This window comes from Echinops telfairi, unplaced genomic scaffold (assembly GCF_000313985.2).
Source record: "Echinops telfairi isolate 266 unplaced genomic scaffold, ASM31398v2 ScPeMD7_15;HRSCAF=58, whole genome shotgun sequence".
Taxonomy (NCBI): domain Eukaryota; kingdom Metazoa; phylum Chordata; class Mammalia; order Afrosoricida; family Tenrecidae; genus Echinops; species Echinops telfairi.
Window position 1 is genome coordinate 572,217 of NW_022103912.1, and position 13,073 is coordinate 585,289.

The 13,073-nt window shown below is 44.5% G+C and overlaps 1 protein-coding gene across 2 annotated transcripts in view; it reads left to right on the top strand.

Annotated features, from left to right (window-relative positions):
- TFCP2L1 (transcription factor CP2 like 1) overlaps positions 1-13,073 on the top strand; it is a 69,345-nt gene that overhangs the window by 36,157 nt on the left and 20,115 nt on the right. For both annotated transcript variants that reach the window (XM_004711875.2, XM_045287435.1), the window contains exons 7-8: positions 1,377-1,487; positions 4,289-4,380. In XM_004711875.2, coding sequence (XP_004711932.1) covers positions 1,377-1,487; positions 4,289-4,380 — 203 coding nt within the window. The remainder of the gene's footprint in view (positions 1-1,376; positions 1,488-4,288; positions 4,381-13,073) is intronic.

A 13,073-nucleotide genomic window follows, 5' to 3' on the forward strand; every position in this document is an offset into this window, starting at 1 on the left:
GCCAGCTTTCACAGGCTTATGGTGAATGAGCACTTCCTTACCCTCTGAGCTAATTCTTTCTTTCCTTTAAAAAATTGTGAAATATGTATAATAACGTGCCACTTCGACTCCTTTTAAATATACAACTTTGTGGCATTCATTATACTCACCATGATTTCTACCATCACCTTTACTCATTTTCAAAAGTCTCCCATCATCCTGAACTGGAACTTAGTGCTCTTGATGCAGCAACTCCCCACTGACCTCCCTCCAGTTCCTGGTCCCCACTAATGACTGTTGTTCTCTTTGCATTTGCCAATTCTGGACCTTTCACGTAAGCAAGATCTTAGAATATTTGTCCTTTTGTGTCTGACAGCTCATTCAGCTTGCATTTTGTTGATCTGTTCATACGCTGAAGTACACTTGGGTTGGGTCTACCTTGTGGCGATAGAGAATCTGCAGTGAATGATGATGGGGTTCTTGGTGTTTGACCTTGATGATACACTTCAGCCTTGCTGTGCTAATCTCTGAGTTAGAGGGCTAGGAGTGCCCGTGAGGCACAGAGACCCTTCAGAAGCACCCTAGGTTTGCTGGCTGCCCAGGAATGGCAGCCTTGGCCATTCAGGAGGCAGCCTCGGTGGGCCCATCTGCATGGTGGCAGATGAAGATGCTACCCTACATGTGCAGTGTCAGCTGAAGCATGGCAGGGTTTCAGGAGCTGGAGGGTGGCAGCCTTCATCATATTTCCGGGTTTTCTAGCCTGCGCGGCCAGACCCAAGCCAGACCTGCTGCCCACCGTAACCCTTCATCCCCTTTGCTCCCCCATGAGTCACCCAGGATGCACGGGGAGTTTCCATGGCTGCTGAAGGTTCAGTAAGTCTTGGTGGTGTCTTCATTAAGCACCCGACTGCTAACTGAAAAGATGGCAGCTCAACCTCTTTAAGCCGCTTCATAGAAAAAAAGATGTGACCGTATGTTGCCCATAAAGACTACAGCCTTGTGAACTTCGGGGAGCAGTTAACTGCCGTCCTATAAGATTGCTGTGCATCCGAATTGACTTAATGGCAACGAGTTGATGGATCTTCCAGGTTTCTTTCTTTAAGCAAGTAGTCATTGGGAAAGATCCTTTCCAAGTACATCAGAAGCGCAGCCGAGTGAATAGGACCCAATAGCAGCTTCTGCGTTCCCTCGGCGCGGGAGTTAGAGTGGTCCAAGACCAGGTGCTTGAGGTTGAGAGGCGAGGAAGACTCTCGGTGAGGTCCTTCCAGGCTGCAGGGCCTCTGGGGCTAGTCGGGAGTCTGCAGGCCTAGGAGTTACCATTTGACCTTGGGTCCTCCTCTAGCAGCGTAGCTGTGTCTGCTCTGCACTAATTGGATGTCTGTGCTCTCCAATGACAGCCAAAGGGAGCTGACCGGAAACAGAAAACTGACCGGGAGAAGATGGAGAAACGAACTGCCCAAGAGAAGGAGAAATACCAGCCATCGTATGAGACCACCATCCTCACAGAGGTGAGTGGCCGGACTGTTGGGTCCCTTACCACGGCCTTTCTGTGAAAAGAAGGACGTTGTCATCACATCGCCCTCCTGGGGTCAGTACTTCTATCTTGAATTCCAGTTAAATCGTGGTGTGTTCCCACAGTATGTGCAGGATTTGTTCTGGAATCACTGGGTCAAAGGCTATGTGCACTTCCCTCTTAACCTTGGCACCTCTGCCAGCTTATTCCAGCCGCCTGTAGAGCAGTACTCCCTGCTGAGATATCCCAGGTCACAGGCTTTGCGTCTGCCCATCAGTGGTCACAACCAGTGCCTCCTCTTCCGTTAGGCTCTACTCCTCCCAAATTACCCTGTCATCACAAGGCCCTCCATGAGTAAGGCTGTGCTGCGTTTGAGACAGCAGCCGAGGACATATTATAGTCTTCGGTGATGAGGCACTGTGAGTGTCTGCATACATATGTGCGCATGTGTGAGAGTATTGTGTGTTTGCATACATACATAAGGGTAAATAAAAATTATGGCTTCAAAATCAGAGCTGCCTTAATAAACAAACTATCAGAACATGAAGCTTGTTTGTTGACACCTTCCTTCTGGGCCTTCCTAAAATAATTCTGTGCTCACTGATCTAGACCAGTGGTTCTCAACCTTCCTCCTGACGTGACCCTTTAAGACAGTTCCTCATTTGGTGGTGACCCCCAAACCATATTTTTGTTGCTACTTCATAACGGTGATTTTGCTACTGTTATGAATCGGGCGACCCCTGTGAAAGGGTCGTTTGATCCCCAAAGTGGTCGTGACCCACAGGTTAAGAACCGCGGATCTAACCCATGTCAAAATGACAGCTTGGGCATTCTGGAGGGACTCAAAGCATGTTCCTTTAAGAAAAGGTGGAGGATGGGGGAAGATCAGCGGCATAGGGTAGGTGGGTAAGGGTTTCTAATGCTCTTCGAGCAGCCCTGCTATGCTTTAGGAACGAGCAGGTACAGCTTTTGTGGTGGGAAAAATTCCTTGGTTTATCTTTCCTGACCTTGTCCCTCCCCACTGAAGTTTCAATTTTGTTCAAGCATCTTCCTAATAAGTCCCTGTTATTATCCCATGTCCCTCAGCAAAAATGATCAAGATCAACTGCTCAGAATCTCAAATAACAGTTGCCATAGCTTCTGAGCTGATCAGTCTCCATCTTGAATTTTACCGGCCCAGGAGGGAAGCTACTCTTTTGCTCCCCTCCCAGCTGTTTTTGCGGCACCCTGAGGAAGCTAAGACACGTGTCATCAGTGACAGGTGGCAGTCAGCAGATGGGTGCAGAGTGGTTCTTGCAGTATTACACCACGAGAAGTTGTCTGCATCCGTCTACTGATTGCAGAGATGTGTTTAAAACACATTCTGTTTGAAGGGAATCCTACATTCTGTGTGATATGCAACCCTAATAGTAGCACTTTCTACTTAACCTTGTCTATGTGAATGTGTGTTATGATCCACATGCGGAAGAGTATTTGCAATAAGGAAAACTATAAAAACGACTCGTATTCTGTCAAAGCAGACAGCTATGTATCTCATTGTACCTGGCTCTGAGCTGACAAAGGCCAGAGGGACCAGATGTGGGAAGAGCCTTGTCCCAGCCTTGGCACCAGCTTCTCCCCATGCCTGTTCCCCATTTGTCTTTCCTCTCTGTGCCCTGACCTGTCCTAGGGAATATGCTTGGAGTGTTCCATACTCCCCTTGCCTTCTACCATGACCCCCTTTCCACTTATAGCTATCCTCACGTTCCCTGCTTCTGTCTTCAGACTCATCTCTGATATTGCTAGTAGAGGTGAGACCCTGGTATTCCTTAGACCGTGTTCTGGTCACTTCAGTGCAGTTGGTGGAAATCTCCACCTGACTAGTGACCTTGTCTGGAAGCAAGTGTGAAGTGATGGCGTATGGAACTCCTACCTCTATCAGCTCATCAGTACCAACAAATTCCAGCCCACGCTAGCAGCACAGTTAAATATTTACCAGCCCCGTGGTTGAGTAGATGATAGTAAATCTTCAGGAATGTTTCAACTCGATGTTCTTTAAGGAAATGTCACTGGAGGGAAAGGGAGAGATTAATTCTTCCTTCTTAGACTTTCCCAACAGGCAAAGCTTGTGTGCCTTTGCCTTCTGTGGGAGAGTCCCACGTGGGCTCAGGCTTTGACTTTGCACAAGAAGTTCCTGGAGGACAAGTATCACATCTTAATCTTTGATGTCTCCCTTAGGTCCTAGCAGCGTGCTCTTCATGGAAAATTAAGTGTGGGATGCTGCTGAGGAGAAGCTGCCCAGGCGCCTCGTTAGCACTTTAGAGAGTTCTATTTGCAAAAATGCATAGCCTTTTCTAGTCCATTTTACTGACAATTTTTTGTTGGGAAGTTTTGCGATCTGTGTTCTCTGTAATATGTATTACACATGTTTCTACCAAGAAACACTGTTTCTGAGTAACTGGCTTGTTTTCTGGAGCGAGCCCTCTATTTTCCTGTGGCCCTAGGAAGCATGCGACTGACAGTGGTTTGGACTGACTACCAGGAGACACGGAGAAAGGCATCTCACACTTATTCTGGGAAGGTCTCTTTTCTGCCACAGTGGGTTTTATCTGGATGGCCTGCCTCCTCTTTGTCCCCATCCCTAACTCACTGTGGGACTGACTGTGTGTTAGTTGGATGATGGAAAGTCTGTGGCTTCTTGTTTTGACTGCGATGGGTGCTTGCCTAGAGGAGCAGAGGAAAGAGTCAGTCTGTCCCTGACCCCCGCCTCTCCCCGTCCCCATGCCCTTGAGTCACTGCTGTTTGCTCTCTCCTCAGTGTTCTCCATGGCCCGACATGGCCTACCAAGTGAGCAGTGCCCCATCCCCCAGTTACAATGGCTCTCCAAACAGCTTCGGCCTTGGCGAAGGGTATGTCCAACCTTCTCCCTTTGCATCTCCGGGAGGGATGGTGGTGGCAAGTTCCTGTCCTGACCTTCTCCTCTGCCTCTTCCTTCTTTTCTACAGCTTGGCATTGATTTAAGTGTTGAGGGGTGCTAACTGATATTGCAACAATAACCATTCCTAGCCTTTCTCCCTGTTAAATTGTATCTATTGTGTTGTTGTTACTCTTGTTGAGAATAATATTACACAGCAAAACACACATACCGATTCAACAGTTTCTATATGTCCCTTTTAATGCAATTGGTTACATCCTTGAGCTGTACAAGCATTCTCACCTTTTTGTACGTTGTTCCTTCTCTTTTAGCGTAAGTGTACTGCCCTCTGAGTTGCCTAGCTAATCTTTCAAGTTGGCACTGTTAATTTGATTCCACAGGGACAGTTCGTAAGAGTATCATGCTCAAGGCAGACCATTTTTTAATAACTAGGTAAGCTAAACTATTTTTGGATTTTTAAGGGAAGCTCAGAAATATTTTTGGTGTGAAGTTTACAGATGATCTCCGGGCAGTAGTTTCAAGGGTTTGACCAATCATCATGAGTCCAGACAATCTAGAGTCCTAGAAAGTTTGACATTCTGTTCTTCATTTTGCCTCCTTTGATCATGATTCTTCTGTTGGAATCTTTGATCAAAATGGTACTAATGGTAGCTTTTGGTCTCATGAAAAGAGTCAGTTGTTTACGGAGGCAGTTGCCACACATTCCAAATCCGCATCTTCTTCCTGACTCTCTTTCCTCCTCTGCTGATCCAGGTGAACAGAGGCCATTTGTGCCTTGGATGCAAACTTTTAAGAGCTCAGGTCCTATTCAATGAACTAGGTGGTAGAACTGAAAAATTAAACATGTTATTAGGCCACAGAACTGGGATGTCCTACGAAATGATGACCTTAAACCCCCAAACCAAAGGGACCAACAGTCTTAAGTCGATTAGCTAAATATATAAGCAATCTGAGTTGCTACTCGTTTTTATTTTTTTGGTCATTGTAATTTGAGGTGGTACCCTCCAAAATTGGAATTTCCCTGGTGGAGGAGAACTTCCATAGCACACATTTTTCCTGCTAGGGGAGCATGGAGCAACTCACTCTGAGTTAGTGCACTCAGTGGCATTGCCTGGGAAGGTTCTCTCTTGTCACAATGAATTTTTTCATAAAAGCATTTTCACTTGAACCAGAGAACAGTGTGTGGCTATGGAATTTTGTCTCCTGCTTGTGAAAAATGCCACAGAAACTGTTGTGATGTTGAACACAGCTTACAGCGCTATGGGAAAAACTCAAGTGTATGAGTGGTTTTCTCATTTCAAAAAAGGTGAACTGTTGATTGATGACAAACCTTGTTCTGAACATCCGTCAGCCGCCCTAATGGACAAAAATGTTGACTCATAGTGCATTTGGAATTTGTTCCACAAGGTCAGACTGTTAATCAAACTTTGTAGTTTGAGGTTCTGAAGAGATAGCATAACAGTGTGTGACAAAAAACCCCTGATCTGTGGCATGTGGGGGACTGATTTTGCCACCACCACAATGCACCTGCTAATATAGCCATCTCAGTATGCCAGTTTTTGGCAAAAACAGCATGCCTCTCTTGCCCCATGCACCTTACTCACCTGACCTCACTCTGTGCAACTTCTTTTTGTTTCCACAATTGAAGAGGGACATGAAAGGATAGCGATTTGATGAGGTAGAAAAGGTGAAGAAAAACAAAAACAAAAAACGAAGGAGATGCTATCAGCCATCCAAGCAGATGTGTTTGAAAAATGTTTCCAAGAGCGGAATCGCAGATTTGACAATTGTATTAAGGGTAATGGAGAGTACTTTGAAGGTGATAAGGTTGTTTTGTAAAAAAATTAAATACATAGCTTTGAAAAAAATCTGGGTTTTTTTGAGGGGGGTAGCCCCTCCTATATTTTCACGCAATGCTTATAGTAATTGACTCTGCACCACTATCCTTAATCAATGTGATTTAAAAAATTACTATTAATGCCCCCTCCAATTTTTCCTCTCCCTCCTGCTCATCGTCACCACCAGTAAACTTTCTTCTGTATATGACATTAAGTAAAAAATATCGTTACTAAGATTCCAGTACATACATGCATAGGTATATTCCAAGCAAAATATTTAAACATGCCTGCAATCAGTGGATGGCTGTGGGCAAGCTCTCTCAGTGAGATACCTGTCTTTGTTCTGTTGGGGTATCCTCAAAAAAGGTACAGCCAAAACAGTGACTTTCAAGGGAACCTGTTGGCCAAGTAAATTCAAGACTGAAGATTCTGGCGACTGATTCTGGTGACTCCAAAGGAACAGTTATTAAAGATTTTATCAAGAGATGGGGGCTTATTATGAAAATGTAAGAACAAAAAAACAACCCCCCCCCCATTGTGGTAGTTACATAATCTGTTGTCAATCTGAGACTTATGAGTGAAGGGGTGGAGTTTAGTCTGTCAATCAGGCCACAGCTTGATGACCTCATTTGGAGGTACTAAGGAGAAAAATAGCTCGCTGGAGGTGGGACACATGTTCACTGCCTGCGAAACATTACTGATGCTGAGCCTGATAGAGCTACACTGATGCTGCTAGAGTTCTGGAGCTGGAGGAGCCGTGTGGAGACCCCTGACAGCGCTGAGATGCTTACACTACCACTGGATCCACAAGACTTTCCATCCACTGCCCTGCAATCTTCCTGTACTTGGCGTCATTGCATGTATTTTGTGAGTCTGAAGAGGATTTTATAGATTGGTATCAGACATATGGGCTATTATTGGACTTATGGACTTGATCTGGCCTGGCCTGGGATGTTTTCTCACGATTCAAGTGCTCCTGTATATAAAGCTCTTTCCTATGCACATATGAGTGTCCATGAATTTGGTTCTCTAGTTTACCCAGGCTGACAGAACCATACTGGTGAGAAAGGGCAAGGAAAACACAGGACATGTTTTCATCACGTGGTGCTTGTGCTCGTTTCCCAAGGGCAGAGAGAGTTGCCCTGTGACAGTTTTGTTGGGAAATCTTACTTTCTCCACCCTACAGCATTTATCCTGCTTTCAGACACCTTTTAGTTCCCAAACTGAGAGAACATTAAGAAGGGACACGGTTTGAGTTCCTCAAGGTGCCAGAAGAGCCGTCTTGATGTGATAAAAATAGATCAGACAATTATTTGGGAAGGTGTTGGAGAGATGGAAAACCCTTGCCTTCGGAAGTGGGTAGATATTGTTATTTACAAAATGCCTATGGTTTTTGTAGCAATGCTTTCTGGCAAGTGAGATTGTACAATGTTTATCTGTTTCTGATTGCCAGCACAATATCTTCAAGCGCTATATGAATAGCGTGTGTAGCTTATATCAAGACTGTTTCTCCTACTGTCTGAGTAGTGTTCCACTGTAGGTCAACAACACGTTTGTTGGGTCCCTTTCTTGGTTGGCAGGTACTTAGGTTCTCCCTCCTTGGGCTGTTGTGAGCAGTGCTCCAGGGAACATTGGTGTTCAAGTGTCTATTTGTCTCCGCTTTCGGACTAGGTTCTTTTGAGTATCTACCTAAGAGTGGAATTGCTCCGTCCTGTTTGGAGGCCTTTGGGGGACCCTCCACCCTGTGCCCCGTGCTCGTCTGCACCCATACCAGCAGTGGATGAGGGTTCCGGCTTCCGCACATACTCGCTAAGATTTCTGATTTTCTATTTTTGTTTTTAATCTGGTAGTCTTTTATCGAGTCAGAATTAACTTGATGGTAGTGGTGGGTTCATTTTAGTTTCGGTTTGGTTAGCCATCCTGTGGTTAGGTGCCAACTCATATCGACCCCTATGCACAACAGAATGAAACCCGCATCATGCTCACAGTTGTTATTTTCCCTGAACTCACCATTGCAGTCACTGTGCCAATCCTTCTTGTCCAGGCTCCTCCTCCCGAAAATCAAACCAAGCACACAGCCATCGAGTTGAGGCCAATGCATAGTGACTCTGTGGGACAGAGTAGCACTGCTCCCGGGGGCTCTAAGACCACAGCTATGTGGTAGATGGCAGTAGAGATTCACGTCTTTCTCCCTCTGAGCTGCTGGTGGTTTTGGACTGCTGACCTTGAAGTTTGAAGCCCAACATGTAACCCACTATGCCACCAGGAAGGGCTCCCGGGTCTTTTACCAAATCAGAAACACTAACATTAATTCACTGACGTTGAATTAATGTTGACTCATAGTTATCCTATAGGACAGGGCAGAACTATTTCGAGACTGCAACTCTTTACAGGAGTAGAACTGTTGCCCTTGCAGTTAACAGTGTAAACGCCACACCACCAGGGCTCCTCTCCAGGATCTTGTTAGTGGGAGTGAAATGGTTTCTCAATGAGGTTTTGATTTGCATCTTTCTAATAGCTGATGGTGCTTAGCTACTTGGTTACCCGTTGAATGTCCACTTTGGTGGAAAGTCTATTCATGCCCTTTTCCATTGTATGATTGGGTTATTTGTCTTTTTGTTATTGAAGTTTTATGTATATATTTGGTCACTAGATTCTTGATATATATATTGTCTCTGAAGATATTCTCCCACTAAGTACCTTGCCATTTTACTTTTTTGGTAAAACCTTTTGATAACAAGTTTTCTTTTTTTAAATTTTCATGATAGTCCATTGATTGGTTTTAATATTAGGCAAGCCATTGTTGAAAGCTAGATTTGACAGCATTGGCTCTGCCTTTTCTTTTAAGAATTTTAAGGTCTGACTTTGCACCTTTGAATATTTAACCCATCTTGGAATTGTCTTCCTGTTCCCTTTTTTACACACAGCAATTAAACTTATTGATTGATTGAAGAGATCCCTTCCGCCCCCAGTAGAAGGATTTAGCTAGCACCTTTTCAAAATTCAGATGTGTAGGTCTATTTCTAGATTCTGAATTCTGTTTTATTGGTCTGTGTGTCCACTGGTCTCCCAGGACCAGGCTGTGTTGGTTTGTTGTTTTCTTTTTTGGATTTTATATTGTGAATTGGATATAGGATATAACATCAGCCTTTCATCCAACAATTCATTCACACTTTGCTTCCTGTCACGGATGGCAGTTCTCTCAGTGTAACATGATTCATCCCCTTTTCCCTGTGGTTCTCATTTGTTTCCTCCTTCCTTTCTGCCTTCTGAATTTTCTCCTTGGGCAAATGCTACCCTTTCATGTGGTTGGCTATTCTAAGGAGTGTGTGCCTTCCTATTATTATAGTATCACCCTATTTGTCGTTAGGCTGAAAACTGAGTGCTGCAATGGGAGCTTTCAGTTCCGCGCTTGAAGGGTGATGTAGGACCATACTCTGGGGATTCCCACCAGTCTCCAGCCAGTAAGCCTGGTTTCCTTTATGATTTTGAACGGTGTTTCACATTTTTCTCCTCCTCCATCCAGGACCTTCTAGGATGATCCCAAGTGTTCAGTAGCGGTACCTAGGCACCATCTGGTTCTTCTGGGCACCTGGTTGTGGAAGCTGAGGTTTGTCTGGTCCATCAACCCATTAGATGAATTATTTCCCTGCAGCTTCAATTTTTCTCATTTTTCTTTGCTCCAGACAAGGAGAGGCTGAGAGTTGACCAATAGATGGCTGTTCAGAAACTTTTAAGAGCTCAGTCAGCATTCACCAAAGTTAGCTTTACAACACTGACCATGTAGACAATGCTAATGAGGATGGTACCCCTAAGACTATGCCCTTAAGCCCCTAGGCCCAGTGTCTGATTACTTTAAGGTGCTTGGTTAGGACTAAGAAGTTTTCATAATGTTGTCTCTTGTTTGTTCCACTTGATTCATGGATATATTTGTAGCACAAGTAAATATGTATATACAAATATCCTTTGTATAATCCTGTTCTCCTTCACACACCTGTTCAGGTTGTGTGCATATCTATCATTCTATATATCTGTACGTCCACTCATAGTTACTGCAGGATTTTGTCTATAACAGTATTTAGCTCTGTTGCCTCTAACTCTGGTATTCCTCCCTGTGTCTTCCTTTGCCTTCATCCTATTTTGCTGACCTCCCTCTTATTGTATGTTGCCTTCCTCTTAGCCAAGTTTATGTATGGTTACACTCTAGCGGTTCTCAACCTGTGGGTCGCGACCCCTTTGGGGGTTGAATGGCCCTTTCACAGGGGTCGCCTGATTCATAACAGTAGCAAAATGACAGTGATGAAGTAGCGATGAAAATAATGTTATGGTTGGGGGTCACCACCCCATGAGGAACTGTCTGAAAGGGCCGTGGCGTTAGGAAGGCTGAGAACCGCCATCTAGTTAGTCTGGTGTCTCACTTTCCCTTTCCTTCCCATTCTGGTAGCTTTCAAAGAACGTTCCTTTTTGTGCCATTGTTGTGTTTGTTTGGTCTTTATATGAGTGGTCCCATACAATATTTGGTTGTTTGTTACTGGTTTATTTCACTCCGCAGGATGTCCGTTCCGAGCTATTTTCACTACTGTAGTTGTATGTTGTGATTATTGATAGGTGACTCATAATGGCCCAGTGGACAACAGTACAAAACACCACCCAGTCCTTTGCCTTTCTCACAGTTGTTATTAGCATTGAGACCATCGTTTCAGCCAGCTTTTCTATTGACTCACTGTTTCACTAACCAGGCGATTCTTTAGGTACTGGTCCCTGTGTTAGTCTGGGTTGACTAGAGAAACAAATTCATAGACACTCATATGTGTGTAAGAGAGAACTTTATGTCAAAGAGCAATTGTACATTAAGAAAACATCCTAGCGTAGTCCAGATACAGTCCATATGTCCAATGTTGCTCGATATATCAATACTAGTCCATAAATTCCTCTTCAGACTCACGCAGCCATGCAATGATGCGGAATGCAGGAAGATCACAGGGCAGTGGTGGAAAGTCTTGTGGATCCGGTGGTAGTGGAAGCATCTCAACACTGGCGTGGGTCTCCATGTGGCTCCTCCAGCTCTAGGGCTCTGGCCCGATCCGCATAGCTCCATGTGGCTTGTCAGCACGAATGGCTTGCAGGGAGTCGAAGCAGAGAACGTGTCTGCCCTCCAGTGAGCTATTTATCTCCTTTGTGCCTCCAAATGAGGTCATCAAAGATTGACAGGCTAGACTCCACCCCTTTGCGAGTTGACAGGAGATTATGTAACTACCGCAGTCCCTCTGGATAACGTGTTCAGAGTATGTGAGGTGAAACCTGTCCTTTTGTCCTTCTAGGAGGCATTCTGCCCATATTTCTTCTGAGACAGATTTTTTTTTAAATCATTTTATTGGGGGCTCGTACAACTCTTATCACAATCCATGCATACATCCATTGTGTCAAGCACATTTGTACATTTGTTGCCATCATTATTCTCAAAACATTTGCTTTCTACTTGAGCCTTTGATATCAGCTCCTCATTTTCCCCTCCCTCCCCGCTCCCCCTCCCTAATGAACCCTTCATAATTTATAAATTATTATTATTTTGTCATATCTTACACTGTCCGAAGTCTCCCTTCACCCACTTTTCTGTTGTCCATCCCCCAGGGAGAAGGTTATATGTAGATCTTTGTAATAGGTTCCCCCTTTCTACCCCACCCTCCCAGTATTTCCACTCTTACCACTGGTCCTGAAGGGATCATCTGTTCTGGATTCCCTGTGTTTCCAGTTCTTATCTGTACCAATGTACATCCTCTGGTCTAGCCAGAATTGGGATCATAATAGTGGGGGGAGGAAGCTTTTAAGAACTAGAGGAAAGTTGTATGTTACATCATTGCAACCCTGCATCCTGACTGGCTTGTCTCTTCCCCGCGACCCTTCTGTAAGGGGGTGTCCAGTTGCCTACAGATGGGTTTTGGGTCTTCACTCTGCACTCCCCTTCATTCACTATGATATGATTTTTTGTTCTGATGAGCCTGATACCTGATCCTTTCTATACCTTGTGGTCACACAGGCTGGTGTGCTTCTTCCATATGGGCTTTGTTGCTTCTGAGTTAGATGGCAGCTTGTTTATCTTCAAGCCTTTAAGACCCCAAGATGCTATATCTTTTGATAGCTGGGCAGCACCACCTTTCTTCACCACATTTGCCTATGCACACATTTGTCTTCAGCAATCGTGTCAGGAAGGTGTGCATCATGGAATGCCAATTTGATAGAACAAAGTGTTCTTGCATTGAGTAAGTACTTGAGTGGAAGTCCGATGTCCATCTGCTGCCTTAATCCTAAACCTATAAATATGTGCACATAGATCTATTTCCCCACCATCTTATATAAATATATTCACATATGACAGATTTTGTTGTTGTTCTTATGTACAATACTCCTTGCCAACATCATAATTCAAAGGCCACACTTCCTCTTTGGTGTTCTTTGTTAGTCTCCACCTTTCCCGTGCAGATGAGGCAATTGGAAATACCATGGCTTGGGTCAGACATCCCTTGTTCCTTAAAGTGGCATCTTCGCTTTGCAACACATTAAAGAGCTCTTTTGCAGCAGATTTGCTTGGTACAGTATCTCCCCTTTGATTTCTTGATTGCTGCTTCCATGGGCCTTGACTATAGATGCAAGTGAGATCAAATTCTCGACAACTTCACTATGGCCTCTTCATGTTGTGTAGTGTTCACGTTGTGAGAATTTTTTATTCCTTCATGTTAGATATAATCCAGACTGAAGGCTGTAGTCTTTTGTCCATTGAAGCTGTTGGCTTTCCATAGGTGCCCTGACTAATACTGGGGTATTTTCCCTC